This window comes from Myodes glareolus, chromosome 6 (genome assembly GCF_982192425.1).
Source record: "Myodes glareolus chromosome 6, mMyoGla1.1, whole genome shotgun sequence".
NCBI lineage: Eukaryota > Metazoa > Chordata > Mammalia > Rodentia > Cricetidae > Myodes > Myodes glareolus.
The window spans coordinates 101,548,332-101,572,369 of NC_142031.1; the positions used below are offsets into that span (position 1 = coordinate 101,548,332).

The 24,038-nt window shown below is 41.4% G+C and overlaps 1 protein-coding gene across 2 annotated transcripts in view; it reads left to right on the forward strand.

The window, feature by feature from the left end:
• Positions 1–13,424, forward strand: part of Asxl2 (ASXL transcriptional regulator 2) — a 79,130-nt gene extending 65,706 nt beyond the window's left edge. For both annotated transcript variants that reach the window (XM_048436626.3, XM_085691201.2), the window contains 4 exons: positions 353–449; positions 2,751–2,856; positions 4,271–4,991; positions 6,865–13,424. In XM_048436626.3, the coding sequence (XP_048292583.1) occupies positions 353–449; positions 2,751–2,856; positions 4,271–4,991; positions 6,865–9,264 (3,324 nt within the window). In that variant the 3' untranslated portion in view covers positions 9,265–13,424. The remainder of the gene's footprint in view (positions 1–352; positions 450–2,750; positions 2,857–4,270; positions 4,992–6,864) is intronic.
• The last annotated feature ends 10,614 nt before the right edge of the window (positions 13,425–24,038 follow it).

Here is a 24,038-nt window from a genome sequence, read left to right on the forward strand (position 1 = left end):
GAGATATATGAGAAAAGAATGTTTTTGTTAGTTTTTTTTTTTTTAATGGAAAAACGTTACTATGGTTTAAAAAAACAGCAGTAAAAAATGAACTAACCGTGTTTGGGTTGGTGTCTTTGTGTCTTTATTTTTTATTTATTTATTTTTTGAAGGCAGGGTTTCTCTGTGTAGCCTTGGCTGTCCTGGAATTCACTCTATAGACGAGGCTGGCTTCTAATTCACAGAGCTGCCCCTGTCTCCCCAGTCCTGGGACACCATAATTCTATAAGATTGACCTTTGTATACATTAAATTGAAGTGATATCATCATACCTTTTCTTTGCACATTTTTCCTGGCTTGCTCTTTGATCTAGGTTGGTCCAGATGGGTTGATGAAATTGAATGGCTCAGCCCTTAACAATGAGTTCTTCACCTCTGCAGCTCAGGGCTGGAAGGAAAGACTCTCAGAAGGTAAGTGTTCTTTCCAGGATTTGTGAGCTTAGGTAACTGGGACAGATTTGGAAGGTGAATGTGTTAGTTAGGGCTCTCTAGAGGAACAGAACTTATAGAATAAATATATACAAAGGGGGTTTATTAGCAAGGCTTGCTGTGGTCCAGCTAGTTCAGCTATCTACCAATGGAAGGTCTAAGAATCCATTTGATTTTCAATATACTCCAGAATCCCAAAGTAGCCTGTAATGCCAGCAAGAGCAAGAAGACAAAGCGAAAGCTTCCTTCTCCCAAGTCCTTTATATGGTGCCACCAAAAGGTGTGGCCTGGATTCAAATGAGTTAGTTAAGAAAAAAATTTCTTGACCGTTGTGGCCCAGCTTAGTTAAATCCAGATGTATTCTAGTTGACAATCAAGAACTGCCATTATAATGAAGGTCAGGAAGTTTTCTAAACAAATGTTTTTCTGTTCTGTGTGAAACGTTTTTGGACAGATTGTGAAATTTCAGTAAGGGAACAACTGATTCCATACACTGTTGAATACACTCATTTGAAGTAATAGGGAACATTTAAGGACCGTGATTTAAGAATTACTGGTCTTGGTCACTTGTCCTTGTATGTCAGATTTAACAGATTTACTGAAGGCAATAATAGAATATTTTATAAGTTACTGTTTTGAATATTCTCTGTGATATCTGTCATTGATCTTAGCACTATGTGTGATATCTGTCATTATTGTCTTTGTTACTTTTCTAATGCCCTGACAAGAAATCATGACCACGTCATCCATCCATCTATCCATCTATCTATCTCCTTCCTTTTCTTTCTTTCCTCTTTCTCTCTCTTTCTGTCTCTTTTCTTCCCTCCCTCCCTCCCTCCTACATGGTTTCTCTATAGCTTTGGAACCTGTCCTGGAACTCACTCTGTAGACCAGGCTATCCTCAAACTCACAAGATCCGCCTTCTGAGTGCTGGGATTAAAGGTGTGTGCCACCACAGCCCGGCTGACCGAGACATCTTATACAAAAAAGCACTTAATTGGGGCTTTGCTTTCAGCTTCAGACGGTTAGTCTATGAACATCATGCCTGGGAGCAAGGCAGCGAGCAGGCAGACATGGTGAGAGTTCACATCTCAAGAGACAGAAGCTGGCAGATATCTGTGACTTCGAGGCCAGCCTGTTGGAGGAGGCCACTTGTTGGTTTCCGACTGCTCAGCCCTGAAATAATCACACAGAAACTATATTATTTAAAACACTGCTTGGCCCATTAGCTCTATCTTTTTTTGGCTAACTCTTACTTCTTAACCTATTTCTATTAATCTGTGTATTGCCACATGGCTGTGGCTTACTGGCTAAAGTTCCGGCATCTGTCTCCGGCAGGGCTACATGGCTTCTTCTAACTCCTCCATCTTTCTCCCAGAGTTCAGTTTAGTTTTACTTGCCTACTGCTATTCTACCCTATCAACATGCCAAGGCAGTTACTTTTTTAACCAATGTTATTCACAGCATACAGAGGGGAATCCCACATTACCAGCCGAGTCTACAGAGAGAATTCCAAGACAGCCAGGGCTATACAGAGAACCTTGTCCCAAAGGGAAAAAAAGTAATAAAAGTAAAGTACTCAAACAAGTTGACTTTGAAGAAGCCCACCTTTAAGATAGCGATACTCCATGGCATTATTTATGGACAGCACATTTGTCACTCCTGGTTGGCGGGGGGTGGGGGGACGACTTGGGAGGATGGTGCTGATAAATGAGGCAGACTCAAGTCTTATGCAACAGCCAACTTTAGTGAGCATCAGACAGTTTATATTCTGAGGGTTAAGAGAAGTCACAAGATTAATACATCCAATCACAGTGGCAGGCTGCACATAGCAGGCCAACCGAATACGTAAAACCATGTTTTCCCATAGAGGTGTGTAAACAAATAACAAGAATAGCTTTTGCATAAACACCCAGAATTCTCCTCACATGAATCCAACACACATTCATTACTTTCATTCCAATAGGAAATAAACTAAAAACTTGAAGTTAGAGGTAAAAGGAAATCTGTGTGAAATATGATGTTTGTAACTGGAAAAAGGCGCTTTGGGGAACACCTGGAGAGCAAGCGCTGTGGGCTTTAGCTGCATACAGAAAACTTCAGGGTAGAATGTGACTATACTGGATGCCACCTAGTAGTGGTGTCCTGTCTCCTGTCTGTCTAGGTTCTTTGGGAAGCTTGTTGCTTTGACATGATAGTATTTTGTTCCTGTAAGAGTCTTTCATGATTAAATTTCATGAATAATGCTTTTCTGTTTATTGTCATTTTGTTGATACATTGCAGGTGAATTTACTCCTGAAATGCAGGTGAGAATTCGTCAAGAGATCGAGAAGGAAAAGAAGGTAGAGCCATGGAAAGAACAATTCTTTGAAAGCTACTATGGTCAGAGGTAAGATAAGATAATAAGACTTATCTTATTATCCTACACGTGTAATGTGATGCCTCCACTTTTTTACCTTATTAGAAAGTCTAGCTTGGTGGTGGTGCACCCCTTTACTCCCAGCACCTGGGAGTCAGAGGCAGGAGGATCTCTGTGAATTCAAGATCAGTCTGGTCTACAGAGTGAGTTCCAGGATAGTTAAGGCCACACAGAAACCCTGTCTAATCAGAATAAAATTGTAGTGGAGACATTTAATAGACAGTAGAGCCATTTGGTTTAAATAGGATTGCATAGTCCAACTCCTGTTTGTTAGTCTCCCTTGCTTCTTTGTACGTACCTGTAAAAGCCAGCAAGAGAACTTCACTGATCACAGACTGAGAAATAAGTACTTTTTCTTAGCTCCAAGTAGTGTTCATTGATCCCCCTCCTTCCTAATCATTTAAGATAAACTCCCTACTGAGCTAGCCAGTCAGTGTTGGCACATGCCTTTAATCCCAACATTCGGGAGACAGAGGCAGGCAGATCTCTGAGTTCGAGACCAGCCTAGTCTACGAACTTAAGGACAGCCAGGGCTACATAGAGAAAAAAACCCTGTCTCAAATGCTGACTTTTCAGGATTCAGCTATAAAGTTGGTGGTGAGTGTATATTATAAGTTACAGTGAGTCTGCGAGTGCATGTTGCTACAGTGTGCTCTTGGAGGACAGAAGAGTTTGGGAGTTGACTCTTCATTGACATGAGCTCCCTTGTTAGAACCTAGGTGATCAGGGAAGCATTTCTTCTTCTGAGATATCTTGCTGACCCTAGATAGACTAATCAGTAATTTTTTATTACTAATTCTGTTAAGATGACAGGGTTTCATTGATCATTGCTTTTAAAAAAAAGAAAGAACATTAAAAAAAATTATTGGTGGCACTTTTTGGCAGACCACCCTGTGTAAACCACAGCTGACTTTTACCTGTGGATAGCTCAGCAGCATGCAATCTCAGATCTTTGGATCTAGACTGAGTGCGGTTTAAACAGGCTTCCTATAAGCTCAGTTCTCAGTCTTTAGGTTCTTGTAAGTAGCCTGTGAGTCTCTAGATAATATGGCTCCTATATAAGCAGAAGTGACAATAAGTTACCACTATAGAACTTTTATTGTGTGCCAAGTGAAAATGTCACATTCAGTACTTCATCATTGCAGTTTTGTAAATTTTAATTCTGGTATACAATTAAACAAAGGTGCAGAAGCCTAGTCATGTAGTATCTTGTCCACAACTATTACCAGAATCAGGATTTGAATTTAATTACTTTGACTTAAGAGTTCTACAGAAAATACTATGTGTCAGGGAGTTCCTAGTTACTGATATAGTCTACTTTTCTTGTCTATTAAGTAATGTGGACTATATTTCCCATATAACAATATTTCCTTCAATTTTTCAGTTCTGGTTTAAGCCTTGAAGATTCACAGAAACTGACAGCTTCCCCTAGTGATTCCAAAGTAAAGAAAATCCCTGCTGAGCAACCAAAATCCATATTTCCTTCAGAGGCCTCTCCAGCCAGAAACTTCTCAGTAGTTCGCCATTCAGAGTGTAAAGAAGAAGCAGTGCAAATACCATCACCATTCAGAAAAGAAGAAGAAAACCAAGAGGAGGCACAGCCAAACTCTACATCCCCAGAACCCATCCTTGCGTCAGCCAGCGATACAAACGAGCTTATCACCATGACGTCCCTCAAGTGCCCTAAAGATGAGGGACTCTTAGAGCAGAAACGAGTTGTCTGTGCTGAACAAGAGTCTGAGAAAGAAAATCATGTCACTATAACTTCTAATTATAACAAAAATGAGAACCAAGAAGTGTTAGCTACATCCCCAAGCAAATCCAAAACTTCTGGGTTAGAAAAGCCTATAACAAAGCCTGTTGCAGAAGCTGGTCCACTGGACCCAGATGTGAAGATGCCTCCAACATCTCTTACTGATCAGATCCCAGAAAGTCTGAAAAGGAAATCTTCTCTTACCCAAGAAGAGACGGCTTGCAGCTGGGAGAAAAGACCACGTATCACTGAAAACCACCATCACCATCACCAGCAGCCATTTCAGGTCTCGCCACAGCCCTTTCTTAATAGAGGGGACAGGGTACAAGTGCGAAAAGTACCACCTCTCAAGGTAAGAAAGTGTTCGTACTCGTTAAATTTCATGACTTGTGGTATTAACATAAACACAGTAGCATGTTTAATGTACATGTAACAGTGATATTATAGAAATGGTAATAATCAGGCTCTAGAACTGCATCCCTCCAGTTCTTGATATTGGAAAAGGATCCTAAGTTTGTAAGCCAGCCCAGCAAAGTCTCGATTCCTAAGTCAGGCTGGCATTGAATTCTCAATCTTTCTTTTGTTTGTTTTTGTTTTGTTTTTGCAGGGTTTCTTTGTGCATCCCTAGCTGTGCTGGAACTAGTTCTGTAGACCAGACTAGCCTTGAACTCACAGAGTTCTGGCTGCCTCTGCTTCCCTGGTGCTAGGATTAGTGCCACCATCTGTTGTATTATATTTTTCTCTTTTTGCTTTTTTTTTTTTTTTTTTTTTTTTTTTGAGGGGCCTGCCACCCAGCTCCCAAGTAAATCACACACACGGGAGGCTTATTTTATTACTTCTGAATGCCCAGCCTTACCTTGGCTTGTTTCTTGCCAGCTTTACTTAACTTAAATAATCCTGACTACCTTTTGCCTGTTAACAGGTTTCTGCCCCACCTGGTCCTGCAGCCATTCAGTTCCAAAGAAACACACAGAAGCCTACATTAATTATAAACTGGTTGGCCTATTAGCTTAGGCTTCTTATTAATTAACTATTACATCTTAAATTAACCCATAATACTTGTCTGTGTTAGCCACATGACTTGGTACCTTTTATCAGTGAGGCATTCTCATCTTGCTTCTTCTGCGTCTGGGTGATGACTGCAGACTGAGCCTTTCCTCATCCAAGAATTCTCCTGTTCTGGTCACCCCGCCTATACTTTCTGCCTAGTACTAGAGGTTGCTCCTATTTCTTACATTTGGATTACTTATAGAAGGTCGTTTGTCCCCCCCCAAAAATTTCTTGGGTTTTGTTCTCTATTTTTTCTGTTTTCTTCTGTAGTCTGTTCTTTATATAACAAGAGGCAGTAATTGCTTCTTTCTACTCCATGGAACTTCTAAACTACTATGTGCAAAAAATGTTGCCTAAGTTTGTATAACTAAGTATTAAACAAACTTGTTTTGTTGTTTTTGAGTCAGGGTTTCAAAAATCCTTGTCTGGAACTCGCTGGCCATCCTGTTACTTACTCTGTAGACCATGCTGGCCTCACTCAAAGATCCTACTGCTTCTGCCTCTCAACTCTTGGGATTAAAGATGTGCACCACTACTATCTTGCTAAACAACCTTAGTGGGTTTTTGTTGTTGTTGTTGTTTTGGTTTTTTTTAAGATTTATTTATTTACTTCGTTAGAATGGTTTGCTTAAATGCAGGTGTGTGCACCATGTGTGTGCTTGTTGGATCCTATGGAATTGGAGTTCCAGGTGGTTATGAGCCATTGTATGGGTTTTGGGAATTGAACTCAGGTCTTTTGTAAGAAGTGCTTTTAACTATCTCTCCAGCCCCACAAATGTACTTTTTAAGTACATGAATTCATCACAACTGTTACAAAATACTACCCTGATTTCTGATGTATAGAGAATTGATTTTAAATACTTAGGACTTTGAGTAATGAGAAATAGTGACTTTAGAATTATTTGTGATTGAAGGATTTTCAAAGTTAGTAGTTTATTATATTTTTTTAAGTATAATACTTGTTTTTCTAGCCATTCTGATTCATAAATGGGGGGTAAAAAGTTTACACAAATAAGTACAGTATTCAGTAGGGGTGAAAATGCTTGGCACATATTATGTATATGACCCATTATGTGGATAGACAGTGGGGTCGAATGCTTAACACAGTATGCATTGTGCTCGTCTGTTATAGTCAGAGCTGAAATTGATCTCGGCTCCCCACCTCATTTTTTCAGATCCCGGTCTCCAGAATCTCCCCGATGCTGTTTTCTACATCGCAGGTCTCTCCCAGGGCTCGTTTTCCAATCTCCATCACTAGTCCTTACAGAACAGGAGCCAGAACTCTTGCAGACATCAAAGCAAAAGCCCAGTTGGTCAAAGCACAGAGGGCAGCAGCCGCAGCAGCCGCTGCAGCTGCTGCAGCCGCCTCAGTTGGAGGGACCATTCCAGGACCTGGCCCTGGGGGTGGACACAGTCCAAGAGAGGGTGGCGAAAAGAAAACTGATGCAGGAGGGAGTCCAGGCTCAGACAGAGTCAGTGCAACTGGACAGGGTCCCACACTGGAACTGGCAGGAACTGGAAGCAGGGGAGGTATGCGAGAGCTTTTACCCTGTGGTCCCCAGCCTGAGACCCATACACCAGGCCAGTCCCAGCCTCCTGGTGTCTCTGGAGCACAATTACAGCAAACCTCCTCAGTGCCTACAGCACACACCATCAGTGGAGCATGCACAAGCCTCCCATTACCTGCCCACATAGAGAAACTAAACAGTGGAAAGCTGAACCCCCACCAGGCAACAGCCACACCAGCCTCTCCTTGCCACCCAAAAGACATGAGTAGTTACAGACAGGAAAAAGCTCCTTCTCCAGAAGGGCCTGCTCTCATCTCAACAGCTTCACCTGTTTGTTTTGTAGCTGATGGCACAGTTGAACACAAAGCAGGTTCTAATAAGAATGCACCAAAGCCTTCAGCCTCAGCAAAGGCAGCTGCTTCTGCTCGACTGGATATGACCTCCCCCTCTGCAACATCCTTATTGACAAGAGCCAGTTTAGAAAAACTCTCTGTACCCCCAGTCAGTGGAACTGCAGCATCTACTGGATCAGCTTCATCCTCAAGCACTTTGCCAGTGGCTTCTAGCCTTAAATCCCCAGGAACTTCTGCAAATATGAACGGACCCATTTCAAGACCAAGTTCTAGTATCCCTGCTAATAATCCTTTAGTTACTCAGCTGCTCCAGGGCAAAGATGTTCCCATGGAGCAAATTCTGCCTAAACCTCTCACCAAAGTTGAAATGAAAACAGTCCCAATGACTACAAAAGAGGAGAAGGGGGTAGGAGCATTCCCTGGTACCAATGTGATGGAAGGCAGCACCAGAGAGGAAGTTAATGGCAGGCAGGCGTATCTGGCTCTCCAGCAGCTGGGGAAACCCTTGCAGAGTAAACAGCTTCCCCAGGTCCCAAGGCCAGTCTTCGAAGCTAAGGACTCTTGCAGTGACACTCACCAGTACCCAGAAGGACTAAGTAAAACAACTCAAGATCAGCTTTTTCAGACTCTCGTTCAGAGGACTCAGAGACAGAGCGTTCTTTCATTTGTGCCACCCTCTCAGTTCAACTTTGCTCACTCAGGTTTCCAATTGGAAGACATATCCACAAGGCAGAAATTTATGCTGGGCTTTGCTGGCAGGAGGACATCCAAGCCTGCAATGGCAGGTCACTATTTACTTAATATTTCCACCTATGGCCGGGTTTCAGAGAGTGTTAGGAGGACCCATTCTGTAAATCCTGAGGAGCGATTTTGTCTAAGTAGCCCCACTGAAGACTTGAGAATGGGCTATGCAGATTGTAGAAACACAACTGGAGACAGCAGCAGCAGCAAAGACGATGAAACTGATGAAGAGAGTGTGGGAGATGAGAAGGAGCCTGTGTCAGTGAAGGAGGAGCCCTGGGCTTCTCAGAGTTCTGGCAAGCATCTCCACAGTGGGGAAACTTCGTCCACCATTGATTGTTTAGCTAGCAAGAATGGTAAGGCTGAGGCAGCGATGAGTGAGCAAACCACTGCAGGCAAGGAGAATTGCATGTTCTCTAGAGGCCAAACATTTGATGAAAAGACCCTACCCAGAGATTTTATTCAGGCAGCACATAAACAAATGGCTCACGGTGTGAGAGGTAAGACAGTATGTAGCAGCCCCGAGATTTTCAATTCTACTGCTCTTTCTCTCCCTGCAGACAGTCCCACACACCAGCCTCTACTCCTTCCGCCACTGCAAACCCCCAAATTGTATGGAAGCCCCACACAGATAGGGCCAAGCTATAGAGGCATGATTAATGTCTCAACCTCATCAGACATGGACCATAGCCCTGCTCCACCAGGTAGTCAGGTATCTAGCAATGTAGGGGATGTTATGTCATTTTCAGTGACTGTCACTACCATCCCTGCTAGCCAAGCTATGAATCCCAGCAGCCATGGCCAGACAATTCCTGTTCAGACCTTTCCTGATGAGAACAGCATTGAGGACGCGCCTTCAAAATGTTACTGCCGGTTGAAAGCCATGATCATGTGCAAGGGATGTGGCGCTTTCTGTCATGATGATTGCATTGGGCCCTCCAAACTGTGTGTCTCCTGCCTCGTCGTTCGGTAATAAGACTACAGCAAATGTAAAGGAGGGAAGGGTAGGCTTAACAAGACGTATTCTTGCACCCTTTTGAAATCACAGAAATAAAGTTTCAGTTGTCTCAAGAGACATTAATCAGGAATGCAGAATGCAGGTCTTCACATTGACAGGAAGAGCACCTTGTATAGTAAGTGAGTCGAGTAGGACTATGAATTGGTGACAAGTTTGCACTTAAAAAATCATGTAAATATGTCACATTTTGTTTTAACATTGTTTTCCAAGAATTTAGGTAATGATGTGTTAACTTCACATTCAGATTTATGTTCCATTTCTTTTGACTCTGAAAATAGTTGAGTGGTATGCATGGTGAAAGGAAACTCTGCCTCTGTCCTCTTCTAGGGTGGTGAAAGGGAAAGAATGGTCAGGAAGTGACCATCATGCTGATTATGTCTTCACAGATAACATGCCTTTGTGGGGTTTAGATTAGGGTTTACTCATCCCTTCACTTTAGGTGGAACCATTTCAAGTGGAATTTTTAAAAGGTATTCACATCCCAGTGTTTTTGATCCTGACAGTCCTGAGTTACCTTTTGCCTTCCATGAATCAGTACTGTTGTCAAGCAGAGCTCTGTTTCCTAGTCAGTGAATGTTATTTAAGAAGGGTCTGCCTCCAAGGGACTCCTCTATTAGTCTAATCTGTGCATGGCATTAGTTCCAGCAATAATGCATCCTGATACTGCATCATTCATGGGTTCCCACAAACAGGTCTGAAATACCAGTGTAAAATAAAATGCACACACGCATTAGTGATTGGTGTGTGTGTGTGTGTGAGAGAGAGAGAGAGAGAGAGAGAGAGAGAGAGAGAACACGAGAGAACTGTGTGTCTTGTTGGCAAAGGAATGAAACTGAAAAAACTTAACTGAAACTTCAGGAATTTGAAAGAATGATTTTAACATTGGACACAAAATATTTTCCTTTCCTATTCTATCTCAAAACAATTCCAGGTAGAAATGCTCTTCGGTGGTAACCTCATTTCTGCTTTGACATTTTGACATCCCAGGCATGAGATGATGATGCAGTGATCCTATGCCATCCTACCACACCACATGTTTGCACCTCATACAGTGAGAAAGAAGACAGTTTGCTGTTTCTGCTTTTCTAGAATTTCTGCTGTCTGGACAGCAAGGATGCCTGATGTGAAAGGGCGTTATGGGTGACTAATCAAATACCTGGCTGTGAAATTTCACAGTTTTTCTTTCTTTTTTATTATTTTTAAAATCCTTTTCCCAGCACCCTGGATTCAGTGGCATGCTGATCTCTGAGTTCAGTGCCAACCTGGTCTTCATAATGAGTTTCAGGACAGGATATAAAGAAACCTTGTCTCCAAAAACATAAATTAATAAGTTTGTTTTTAAAAAGAATAAAACAAAAAATAAAACCCTTCTCTAGTTGGTGGATGTGGTAATACACAATTCAAATCTCAGTGCTTGGGAGTCAGTCGGGCGGGTCTCAGCCAATATGCTCAAAAGTAAGTTTATGGCACACAAACACTGTCTTTAAAACAAAAGAACTAGTGACAGACTTTAAGTGAATACTGCTTAAATCGCTGTAAAGGACGGTTTAAGGAAAACATCAGTTCATCTGATGTTCTAATATCAAATAGTCTGTATTGACTGATTTCAAGTCTCTTAATTTGAAGTGTGTGATGATATAATATTGCAACCCCATACAGGTGGGTTTCAAAAGCTATAAAACTCAGGACAATTTAACTGTTCATACATCACAGGAAGGAGACAGGAATGTGTCTTGCCTGCCGTGTGGTGCTCACCCCTGGCCATCACACACATGTGCTTCCTCAGTCTTTGCTCTAAACTCTGTGAAACTCACTTTTCCTGCTCTTGTGGCCCTAAACAGTTACAGGCTCACATCCTGTGCTGCAGAACCAGACAAGACAGTGTGATGTCTTTCCATCTTCTTTTTATTCCAGTAAATGCACAGCTAGTGGAAAACAATGGCTGCGAGAATTGAGGGTTAAGAAGTACATACGTTCTGAAGTGAAGGAGGAGAAGGAAATAGTAGCCAGGGTTCTGGTCCCAAACCTTCAGGACCATGGGTAGAAGACTCTTATCTGAGTCTTATCCTTGTCTTATCCTGCTGGAAGAGGGTGAGTTTGTATTGGTGAAAGAATTTCTATTTTCTACCTTGCTTACTAGGAAGATTTTGCTCACTGGTTTCCTTAATCTGGGACTGGGCGGGCAGGATCGAGGTATTAGAGACTGTCAGGTCCATATAAAGACCACATAGTTCCTCTTACCTTGATCCAAGCTCCAGCTGTATAAGGACCAAGTATTGCTCTTCACCTGACTCCACTAAGTAAAACCCAGCTAATTTCCATCCTCCTATTCCAAAAGCAGAACTTGCCAGCTAGGTACACTGCCTCAGACTTGACAAGAACGCATTTTTTCTTACATTGAAAATATATTAAATATGAATCTATTTAAATGGTTTGTTTTAAAATATGGTTTCAGATGGAAGAGGAACACTCATAAATGAACAGGGAAAAAAATAGTTGAGTCTGGCCCTTTAAGTTGAATTTGGTACTTCAGTAAACGTTAACACATTTTTAATCATAACTTTTTGGTAGTTTTTTTAACCTTTCAGTTAACATGAAATGGTTCAGTGTTTAGCTAATTCTTTGGGCAATTTCCAGTGAGGTTTTAAATATCACACCTGATACACATACCAGTATGCCCTCTCCAGCCTTAAACCACTTCTGCAAGTCACCTCTGGGAGAGTATTCATGATGCATCATCTCAGGGTAATTTATAAGTGTTCTGAGTTGCCTAAGATGAACACTCCCTGAATCATAAAGAATTTTTTTTAAATAATCAATTCTTTATCCTATTAATTTAAGGGGGAGCACAAATAACATGGAGTTGTTTGTCCTGCTTCAGTTCCTTAACCCCTGTGCTCAAGACACTGAAGCTGCACCAGTGTTGTATGTGGCATTTCTTAAGAGTGAGAGCTGGCGAATGTGGGAGCTTTTCTTGGGGTGGGAAGGCTGCACTTACCTGGGTATAGAGATGTGGATATTTGAGAGTCTATCTCAAATGTAGATTAACAGCCAAAGGAAGACCTCACTGCCTTCCAGGTGAATGTGTGATGTCCCACATAGAACGGGCCCATCAGTTACCGTTCTCTTTGCTCCATACTGCTTTCCTCCATGTTAGAAAACTTCAAAGCTCTTTGATTAAAGGGTTTGTTAGAAAGAGGGATTCGCTCTGGTCACATGTTTGTTTTAGAGCTCATTGCTAGTGAACAGTGTCAGTTTTCTCTCTGGCATCACAGAACAAGGAGAAGGAAGCTTCCTGTTGCATTACAGCAATGTGTACTAAGTGGAAAACTTGGCCATGGGTAGTTTTGCAGCTCAACTTATAGAACAGTCCAAAGAGACTTTGTGAAACATGATGACAGGCAGGGACCTTTTCCTATGTTTCAATACCTAAATACCTATTGAACAAAACAGTAGGTAGACATTTCCTAAAGTTGAAGCAAGAGCTTCATAGAGTCTTGGTTACTTTATTTTTTTTAATGCTTTACATTTGATACAACTATTAAAGATCAATTTTAAAATAACTTTCCAGTAATATATTTTAAGTAATATATATTTTAATATCTATGTAAAAAGTGACAGTAGAAGACAGAATTTCTCATATATGGTATGTTTAATGTAGGATCTCATTGCTAAGGCACAAATTATTTCAAAAGAGTTGCTCTAAAACTACTCAGATTATTCCCCCCCCCAAAAAAAAGGAAAGAAAAGGAAAAATGCAATAAGGGGAATGATTGGGGGGCTTTATTTTTTATTTTAAAAGAAAATTGACTTATTTACCACAAACTATTTTTCCCTCACTGGTGATAAGGTTTGTACAGACTGGTTTGGTAAATGCTCAATTTTTGTGTCTTTTGCCTTTTTAAAGGGATTGTTAACATTGGAATTGAGGGTATGTACAGAGAAGTTGGTGTCAACACCATTTAATAAGTCATATTTTTTCACAAATAAGGAAAAATCATTTTAATAAGAATTTTAAGTATTTGCAATAAATATATGTATATAGATTGTATGTATTCATATATTATTTTTCATTTTATTATTAAGTAAAAGATAATTAAAAGTGAAATTTAAAACCTTGTAGTTTTTTGATGAGTCTTGAGATCTGACATTTGAATATGATGTGGGAAAAGACCCTCAAAGAGTTGCCTTAAACAGTTCGGGGAGGAAGAGTTGCCTTAAACAGTTCGGGGAGGGAAGGTCATCACAGACTGGGAGAGAGTCACTGAGGAACTTGGTATTAGCCAGAGTAGTGAATTTTAGAACTTAAGTAAAAATATTAAAACTTCACGGTTTATCTGTTGTGTTTTCGCCCTCATCTGTCCTTTCTCTGACCACCGAATGTCACTGAGAGAGTGAGGAGAGCGGTATTCTCTTGTAGTGTGCCTGTGGTTTCTTCTACACCATGGAAGGTAAGGATATTTGTTAGGAGATACAGGCTTTCTCCAAAGTGGTTGATGCATTGCAATCACTACATACCAGACCAGATGTTGAAGAACTAATCTCTTAAAGATACAGAAGGCTTTTCTGTTGCCCAGTCATTCTCGGAGGTGAGTTAATTCATGACCTTCTTGACTGATCTGGGCAGGGCAAAAGCTAAATCTGTGTCGTCAGGAACATCTGTGCTTGATTAGGGTGAATATCCACATAATTGTGAGAATGGCTTGAGATGAAAATAGATCTCTTATATAAAATAGGAGTAGTGAAGGACTGGGATGAAGTTTAGTGCTCTTGCTCTTGAGTGCTGGGGTTAAAGATACATGCCACCAAGCCTGACTGCATAGCCTTTTAAAAAGTATCTTGAGCTGGGTGGTGGTGGCAGATGCCTTTAATCCCAGCACATGGGAGGCTTAGGCAGGTGGATCTCTGTGAGTTCGAGGCCAGCCTGGTCTACAAGAGCTAGTTCCAGGGCAGGCTCCAAAAGCTACAGAGAAACCCTGTCTCGAAAAAAAAAAAAAAAGTATCTTGAAGATTCCATCATCCAAGTTAATGTAAAATCATGGAAGTTAGTTCAGCTGTCCAAGAGGATAGCCTTACAGGTCTCAGCTGAAAGTACTGTTTATAACACAAGTTTCTCAGTGAAAGCACTTGCTGCCCAAGTATGAGAACTTGACTGCACGACCCCAGCACCCACATGGAAGTTTAATGTTTGTGGCATTGGCCTGTAATACCAGCACTAGAGAAATTGGGCAAGGCTAATCGATCAAGGTTTCCTGGCCAGGTTCTAGGTACAGTGAGAAAACCCTGTCAGGCGGTGGTGGCGCACATCTATAATCCCAGCACTCGGGAGGCAGAAGCAGGCTGATCTCTGTGAGTTCCAGGACAGGCTTCAAAGCTACAGAGAAACGCTGTCTTGAAAAACTTAAAAACGTGGAGAATCGACCCAGATGAACATTCCAACATGAGTCTCTGTCCACTACATGTGAGCATACAGGCAGGTGCACTTGAGTATGTGCATAGTGTGCAAACACATGGGAAACTCCTAACTCGGGAGATACTGTGCCATAATTTCTACTCATTAAAGTAATGAAGGTGAAATAGCTAAGTATTCTGTCTATTAAAATAACTCCCATTTATGTAATAGTACATATTGAGCTCAGTTACATCATAAGCAAGATGCATATTCCTGTGATATGGGACTTTATTTACTTTCCACTGTCTTGGAAACCTATGTTTATTGCTTCTCACACTGCTTTATCTTAACTGAATTTCAGTCACATTGAACACTCCTTGCCTTTTATATACAAATCCTGTTACTTAAGTGTTTACTTTGTGCTAGTTATGCAAGAATAAGAAATTTACCTCAACAGTTTTTCTTAAGATTGCAACCATGCAGCACTGGCTGTAGCTTTTACTGTCCAATTAAGGCTGTGTTTCCCGAAATAAGTATAAGTGAGTTGTAGAATAGAAGCTTTGAGCGCTGGACAAGGCAGTAGTGACATGAAAATGTGCCCCAAGGTGAAAGCAGCTAATGTAGACCTAAGGAGCCACTTTAGTAAGATGTCTCGTTTTGGGATTGTTGGAATAGAGAGGCTCAATAACCAGCTGAGGCAAATGCAGCATTAGGGAATTTTTAATGTCAAGTTTCATATTCTTGCTGAGAAGAAACTGAGTCCCTTCATTTGAATTTTTTTTTCTCCATAGTGGATGAATAGGATCACTTTAATAAGTAATCTTAATATTGTAGAGTTGCCCTTAAGTCACAGAATGAAAATGCACTTCAGCCTTTTTTCTTAGGCCCAAGTGCTATTTCTTTAGGAGTGTCTGGGAGGTAAAAAGTCATAGTCAGTACTTGCTCTTGAATTTTCCTTACCTCTTGAAGTCTTCAACCAGATGATTGGGCTCATAGCCTGATTCTGTATCTACACTTCAAAGGGATGCTCAGTATAGTTCACCAAGCTCTCCAGGAGCCTTGGGACATGTCACAGGAGTGAGTACTTTCACCCTTGTCCTGAGAAGGGGCGTTCACACCAGAGGCTTTCAGAAGAGAAAAGAGCCCTGACAAAGCCAAAGCTGAGGTGTGGAGGCCAAAGCTGAGGTGTGGAGGCTGTGACTCGACCGTGGCGTCTCCAGAACCTCAACCTCATTCTTCTAGTTTTTGAAACTCAAAGAAGCTGAGGTGTAGAAATAAAAGTAAAAAACTTGATTTTCATCTCAACTGCAAAACTTAAAGGATTCCTTGGGGAGAAGAATAAGGTTTTTAAATGGATTTAAGTAAAATTTCAGTGCCTTACTCTTTAACAAGGCCTTTTTAAAAGATTCATTTTCACATGAGTCACCATGAATGTTGCCTGGAATTTGATTTGGGACATGGACTAAAAGAATAGTTTTTGTGAATTACAGCAGCTTTTGCCGTAAGTCGGGGCTAGGGCTATGTGTCTGTATCTGAACTTCATAAACACTGTATTAGTCCCATTTAAACCAACACTAAGTATTATTAAATTTAATTGAGATTCTTCTGATATCTGAAGATAAGTTTGAATTTATTTCCTTTGGAACGTGTAGCGTATAAATTTATTTTAAAAACCAGAGTCTAGCTGGGCAGTGGTGGCGCACGCCTTTAATCCCAGCACTTGGGAGACAGATGCAGGCGGATTTCTGTGAGTTCGAGGCCATAATGGTCTACAAGAGCTAGTTCCAGGACAGGAACAAAAAGCTACAGAGAAACTCTGTCTCAAAAATACAATAAATAAATAAATAAATAAAAATAAAAACCAGAGTCTAATGTTTTCAGATAACCTAAGGTTTAGAACTGAAATTGGAGTTTCCCCTTCAAGTTAGCAATTCTTTTCCAGTCAGGTTTTCAGGCAGTATTAACATGTAGAGACTTCAGTACTAACCCTGCTGAACTGTCTATTAACACTTCTTAATGGAGTTCTGTCAGTCACTGGCAAGTGGTCAGAGGAGAGGAGGGTATGGTTGCAAGCCTGAATGAAGTGCCCAGCAATTGATAGGTGAAAGATGAGTTCAAGGTCATCTTCAGCTGTAGCAAGTTCAAGGCCAGGCTGAGCCTGTCTCATGAGGGAATATCCTGGGCTGAGAATAGGACAGTTTAATCAAACTTGTTCCTGAAAAAAATACATGAAACTTTTTGAGCACATGAAAGCTGTAGAATACATGACAAATGGATCTCCAAAAGATGAAAAGCCAGGAGCTGTGTGTGCTCTGATGTGTTTTCAGAACTCCTAATCCAGTGAGTTTCTCCAGCACACCTTTCACCAGCACCAAGGGAATCAGAAGAGATGGGCCTTAGCATAACTTGTTGGCTGAAATCTCTGTGCGTGTAGGCCTCAGCACTTGGACTCACGAGCAGTCCGCCTTCAACTCTACACCATCATCCGTCCCTCTCTCTACTCTTTCTATTGGTACTATAGACGCCGTCTTGAAAGTCAAATGTATGCTACGGTTCTGTCTTGATGATGCCTGTTGAATAAAGGCATACAGTTTTAACTGGAATTGTTGTGCCTTTTCTTTTCTAAAGGCGTGGAATATGGGGTGCATGGCTTACTTGCTGCTTGTCTCTTTCCTAGTTCATCACATAACTAGTGTTTCTTTAGGACAGATTCAAAAGGAGTTCAGAGACTTAATTTGAGCCTAAACCTGTCCTTTAAAAACAACAGGAAAAAAAATGTTTAGATTGGCTTATTTCACCACCACTGTTGGGAGTTTGGGGTTTTCATTTCTCAAGATTACACAGTGTTTTTCTAGACTGAGTTGCAGCACTGTTTGGACGCTTTAGCAAGCTGTCAAGGAATCCATTATAGTACTTGGTCCACCCTTGCCCAGAGTCCTCAGATAGCCAAGGATGAAAACTCCCTAAAGATTGTATGGACTCACAGCCAGAAATGCACCTTTACAACTTGACTCTCAACCCTAATACCAAACTCCCTCCCCTCTATCAAAATTTACTTCCCGTTGGAGACAGAAGGGGAAGGATCTTGTAGGAGACCACAGGTGGCTTTGCACTACAGGAAATGGGGCTGCAGCTGTCACTGTTATGAGAGAACAGGTGTCAAGATTGAGGTGCAATACCCCAAGATGCAGATAACCCTTGGCTTAAAGACAACCAGGAGGGGCTGGAGAGATGGCTCAGAGGGTAAGAGCACTGGCTGCTCTTCCAGAGGTCCCGAGTTCAATTCCCAGCAACCACATGGTGGCTCACAACCTCCTTGCCAGCAGTACATTATATGCTTAATAAATAAATCTTAATTTAAAAAAAAGACAACCAGGAGAGTTGACCTTGAATGAGTTTGGAGTGAAGCAAGAAAGATGCTAGCTATTCAGTTATGCCTGTAGATGCCATGTGGATCATTAGATCCTTCAACTGGAATAAAGACTGATCACAATAGGGTTGTTTGCGTCTTACACTGTTCCTTCCTGCTGGTCATTTAGATGCAGTAGATGGTAAAAACTAGGATGGACTATGCCACGGCTTTGAATGCCCAACACATGATGTGAATGCTATAATGTTTCTAGCACTTTTTTCCGGGTAGAGTTGGTGCTAGTAATTGACAATTTGCATAGTTTGAATGTATATGAACGTTCCAGTCTTAAGTATTCCCATGTGCTATAGAAAGCCTGAAGTCTGGGGGGTCGGGGGGAGCCGAATGTGATAGCACACACCTTTAATCCCAGCACTCAGGAGGCAGAGACAGGTGAATCTCTGTGAATTCGAGGTTAGTGGGGTCCACAAAGCAAGTTCAAGGACAGCTGAGACTGTTATGCAGAGAAACCCTGTCTTGAAACCCCCCAAAAAACAACCTCCCCCGCGGCGAAAAAAAAACCTAGTAGCTTGAATATAAAGAAATTATTAGTTTTGTAACAGGGAAACAAGAGGTACATTTTCTAGTTTTCAAAATCTTACAGTGAATGTTTTTATTTTCAGTAGCAAATGTGTGGAAGGAAATGTCTTGTTTCTACTTTTCTGTCACTGAGGAAACACCAACAACAGCAACTGAGAGAGGAATTAGCTTGTTTAGCTTACAGGTTACAACCTACCTGGGCTACAGAGCTTATTCCGGTTGTTCCAGGACAGCCAGGGATGCACAGAAACCCTGTCGTGAAAACCTGAAAAAGAAAAAAAAAGAAATTATGTCACAAGCTACTAGTCAAAACTAGTTCTGGCAAGAGGACAGACTCGTCGTGAAGGGTGCCCCAGAAGTAGACTTCCAGGCAAATGATTTTCAGCATGCCAATATCAGTTAGTGGGATAGGGCAGTTCTCAACAAATGTGCAAACTTGTTAGCTTAATTGTTCACATGCAAAGTAATGAACTAGACTCGTACCTAACACTTAGAAATTAAGCCAATCAGAAGAAAACAGAAAGTGCTTTACAATTAGATTTGACAATGGTCTTCTAAATATGAAAAGCCACAAAAGGAAAACAGTGGATACAAACTGAGCTTCAGCTGGGCATGGAGGTGCATGCCTTTGATTCTAGTACTCAGGAAGAAGAGGCAGGCCGACCTTGAAGACAAGGCTAACCCTGTCTACATCAGTAGTTCCATGCTAAATAGTGCTGCTAGTGAGATCTTGCCTCAAAAAAATTTTTTTTAAATTTTAAAACAGCTTAAGATTTTGTGCATCAAAGAACCTTATCAATGGAATGAAAAGGCACTTGGAGAGTGGCAGAAAATACTTGCAAATGATATCCAATATATTCTGAATATATGAAGAAAAAAAGTTGGGGGTTGTCTTAGTCACTGTTGTATTGCTGTGACGAGACACCATAACCACAGCAACTCATAAGAAAAAGCATTTGATTGGGACTGGCTTACAGGTAGGAGGGTTAGTTCATTATCATTTTAGCAGGGGGCATAGTACTGGGCATCATTCTCATTCACAGAGAAGCATAGAGTAAGTGAGCCTGGGCTTGGCATGGGATTTTGAAACCTCAAAGCCCAACACCAGTGACACACTTCCTCTAACAAAGCCAAACCTCCTAATTGTTCTAATGCTTTTCAAATAGTGCCACTCCCTGATGACGAAACATTCATATATATGAGCCTATGGGGACCAATTCTTATTGTAAACCACCACAAGGAGCAAAGGACTTGAATAGATTTTTTTTTTAAACTCCCGAAGTCAATATACAGATGGCAAAACCAAAGTGTCTTGGAAGGGATGAGGAGAAAATGGAACCTATGCCTTGGTGATGGAACTATTAAGGGCTATTGGGTTAACTCTTCCTGTTTCATCTTTATGGCAAACGCTTGAAGAAGGAAGTATTTATTTAAGCTGATTTCAGTCCATGGCCAGCCGTCACAGGACGGTGATGTCATGACAGAAGGGATTTTTGGAGCAGAGTTGCTTACCTTGTGGCAGAGAAAGATATGGAGGACAAAGTTTGTCTTTCAAATACATGACCCTTGTAAACGAGGCTTCCCACGAGGCCCCATTATTTCTTTCCCCTCTCCAGACAGTACCCACCAGATGGACACCAAGCCTTTAACACAGGAGCCTGTGGGTGCACACTACATTTAAGCCCTATAGACTGTATGGGGATTACCGTATGACAGCAATTAGGATTTGGGATATATAACCAGAGAAGTAACCACAAAAAGACTCAATCCTTATTTTTGAGACAGTCATGTTCAAACATATTTGTACACCAATGTTTGTGATATTACAATAGCCCTAACAGAAGTCACCCAAATGTCCCCAGACGGCTGGGGAAGAGGTGTTTTATAGGTACAGCAGGACATTATTCAGCCTTAATAGGAAAAAAAAACAAGTGATATTTGGCAACATGCTCAACCTTGAAGACTGGCCCAGTAAATAAGCTAGACACAAAATGGACAATTGCTATATGGTTCCGGGAACCTGAGATTCCCAGTCCACACCACAGCCGGGGGTGAAAGGCTGGAAGAAAGCGGGAGTGGTGTTAAGCAGGTTCCGGTCTAAAAACTTTGAGAAGTTGTGATGTGGTGATGTGATGGTTTTGATTGTCAGCTTGCCACGTTGCACCATTACCTAAGAAGGAAGTCTCAGTGAGGAGCTGTCTTGGTTATGTTGATCTGTGAATATCCTAAGATGGGTTTCTCTTAATTGAGTTGAGGTGGGAAACCCTACCGTGAATGTGGGCAGCACCATTCCCTAGGCTGGGCCCTGTGTGGAGAAGTTGCTGAGCCCTTGCCTGCACTGTCTGCTCTCTGCTCCTAATGGATGTGATGTGGCTAAGTCCTCACGCTTCTGCTGCTGTAACTTCCTTTCCTCCTAGTTGGCTTTTGTCAGGGTGAGTTATCATAGCAACAGGAACCCAAATGAATACAGCAGGTTTCATAACAGTGTGAACACACAGTATCCCTCAGTAAGCATTCTTATATTTTGTGTGCATGACTTAATGTACCACCTGTGTGCCATATGTGCACACGTGTGTGGTCTTTGTATGTGCACGCAGAGGCCAGAGGAAGAGGTTAGATGTATTGCTTTGTCAGTTTCTCTTGCTCCTTTGGGACAATCTCTCACTGAACCTGGAGCTAGGCTAACAGCCAGCAAGTCCCAGTGATCCTCCTGTCTCTGGGCCACAGTGCTGGGGTTCATATTTGTTGGTATTAGCTTTCAATTCTTTTGGCCTTGGCTGTTTTGTTTTGTTTTCCTTTTGGTCCCCCATGCTAGGAATTAAATATAAAGTCCCACCGGGCAAGCATTCTACCACTGAGAAATACCTGTCTCTAGGCCCCTCAACTCAGTCGCTTGACATCTGTGTTGTCAAGTGGACGAGAAGCTGGTTCCTTTTTACTGCTGGGCACTACTGTGTGGTTGTTTACCAGTGAGTTATTCAGTTGGTTTTAACTCTTTCCTACTCCTAATAAAGCTGCTATTGTAAACATCTTCTAATGGGCAAATGATTTGATTTCTCTTGGGTGAAAACCTCTGATTGAAGGGGCTGGATGATGGCTATGTGGTTAGCACTCGTGAAATACTTGTTTCCTAAATACTCTACATTCTTACCCACAGTATGAAGATGCAGTCCTTCTGTGTCCTTGATAACACGTGGGTCAGTGTTTTGGCCATTTTAACAGATGTCTAGTGGCATCTCCCCTGGAACGAGTCCTGCTTGACACCCATAAATCTTCCTTCAAGACATACATATCGGTTAATTTAGTTTTTAGGCAGACTTGAGAGGTATAGCTCAAAATGCTCTTTGCAACTTGCTTTGCATTTTCTCTAGCATGTTTGCTGGTTTCCGAGACAGGGTTTCTCTGTGTAGCCCTGGCTGTCCTAGAACTCACTCTGTAGAGCAGGCTGGCCTTGAACTCAGAGATCTACCTGTCGCTCTAGCACTTTTGTATTTTGAGACTGGGGGGGGGGGTGTCTATAGCTTTGGAACCTTCCTAGAACTCATTCTGTAGACCAGGCTGGCCTCAAACTCACAGAGACCCATCTGTCTCTGCCTCCTGAGTGTTGGGAGGCGTGCACCACCACCCTGCTTTTTTGGGGGGAAGAGGATGTAGCACATTTTAAAAGACTGATATGTGGGGGCCATAGAGATGTCAGAGGTTAAGAGCATCAGATGTTCTTCCAGAAGACTCAGGTTCAATTTCCAGCACCCACATGGCAGCTCACAACTGTCTGTAACTCCAGTTCTAGGGGATCTGACACTCTCATACAGATGTATACAGGCAAAACACTAGTGTACATTAAATAAATCTTTTTAACAAAAAAAGTCTGATTTTTTTTTTTGCAGAATGATTGTACCTCTGTTGAAATCCAACCTTGTAATATATTTGTGAGTGGACTTATTTTTTGGACTTCATTCTATTCTATTGACATAGTTGTATATCTCTGAATATTATAACATTGCATTAATTACTACAGCTTTATAAATAATTTTTGAAGTCAGGTGGTGTTATTAATCTTCAAATGTTACTCATAAAATCAGATAAGCTGTATTAGAGCCTTTATTAATATGAATTAGAGTACCACATGACCAGTTTCTACAAAAATTAGGGGTTTTTTGGAATTTATTATTTTTTTTAAATATTTATTTATTTATTTATTTATTTATTTATTTATTTATTTATTTATTATGTATACCCTATTCTGTCTGCGTGTATGTCTCCAGGCCAGAAGAGGGCATCAGACCTCGTTACAAATGGTGGTGAGCCATCATGTGGTTGCCGGGAACTGAACTCAGGACCTTTGGAAGAGCAGGCAATGCTCTTAACCACTGAGCTATCTCTCCAGCCCCATGGAATTTATTATTTTGAGACAAGGTCTCACTCGGCAGTCCTGACTGGGCTAGAATTAGAATAGTCTCAAACTCATGGCAATCCTCTTGGCTCAGCCTCTCAAGTCTGGAACTACAAATGTAATTCCAATTTGAGATTGTATTTAAGGAATACATCAATTGGGGGAAATTGATATCATAATATTGCTTGATCATCTGTTTTATGATGTTTGGGTCTTTGGTTCCAGTAAGTTCCTGTGAACATGCCTTCTACATCTTTTGTCGGATTTACCCTAAATGATGCTATAAGTAAAAATCATCCCTAAATGACATTTATAATATAAATCAAATATAAATCGATACTGCATATCATAAATATTTGTTTGCTTATTTGTTTTCTTTCATTTTTTGAGACAAGGTTTTTCTGTGTAGCCCTGGCTGTCCTGGAACTTCTCTGCAGACCAGGTGACCTCAAATTCAGAGATCTGTGTACCTCTGCCTCCTGAGTGCTGGGATTAAAGGTGTGCGCCACCACCACCAAACTAATTTCAATTTTGTTGTTTTGTTGTTTTGAGACAAAGTCGCACTATGCAGCTCTAGCTGCCCTGCTCACTGTGTAGACCAGGCTGACTTCAAATGCACAGAGATCCTCATCCTCCCAAGTGCTGGTATTAAAGGCAGGCACCACTGTGCCTAACTTGATTGCAATTTGAAAGCTCAGCATTCATGCACGTAGAGTCAAGGGACCATCATGAATCCAGACCAGCCAGGGCTGCACAGTGAAGCCTTGTCTCCGACAGCTTGATAACCTTAGTGCTGACCCATGAAACCCGCAGTAAAAGGAGACCCACCTCCTGGAAGCTTTCTTCTGATCTCAGCAGGACCACGGCCTGCATACATGCACATGTACACACGTAACAATTTAAAAAATGATCATTTATGACTGAACTGATGGATACAAACATTTATTTTTATATTGATTTTTCTTCCTCTACGCTGCTAAACTCGTCACTTGCAC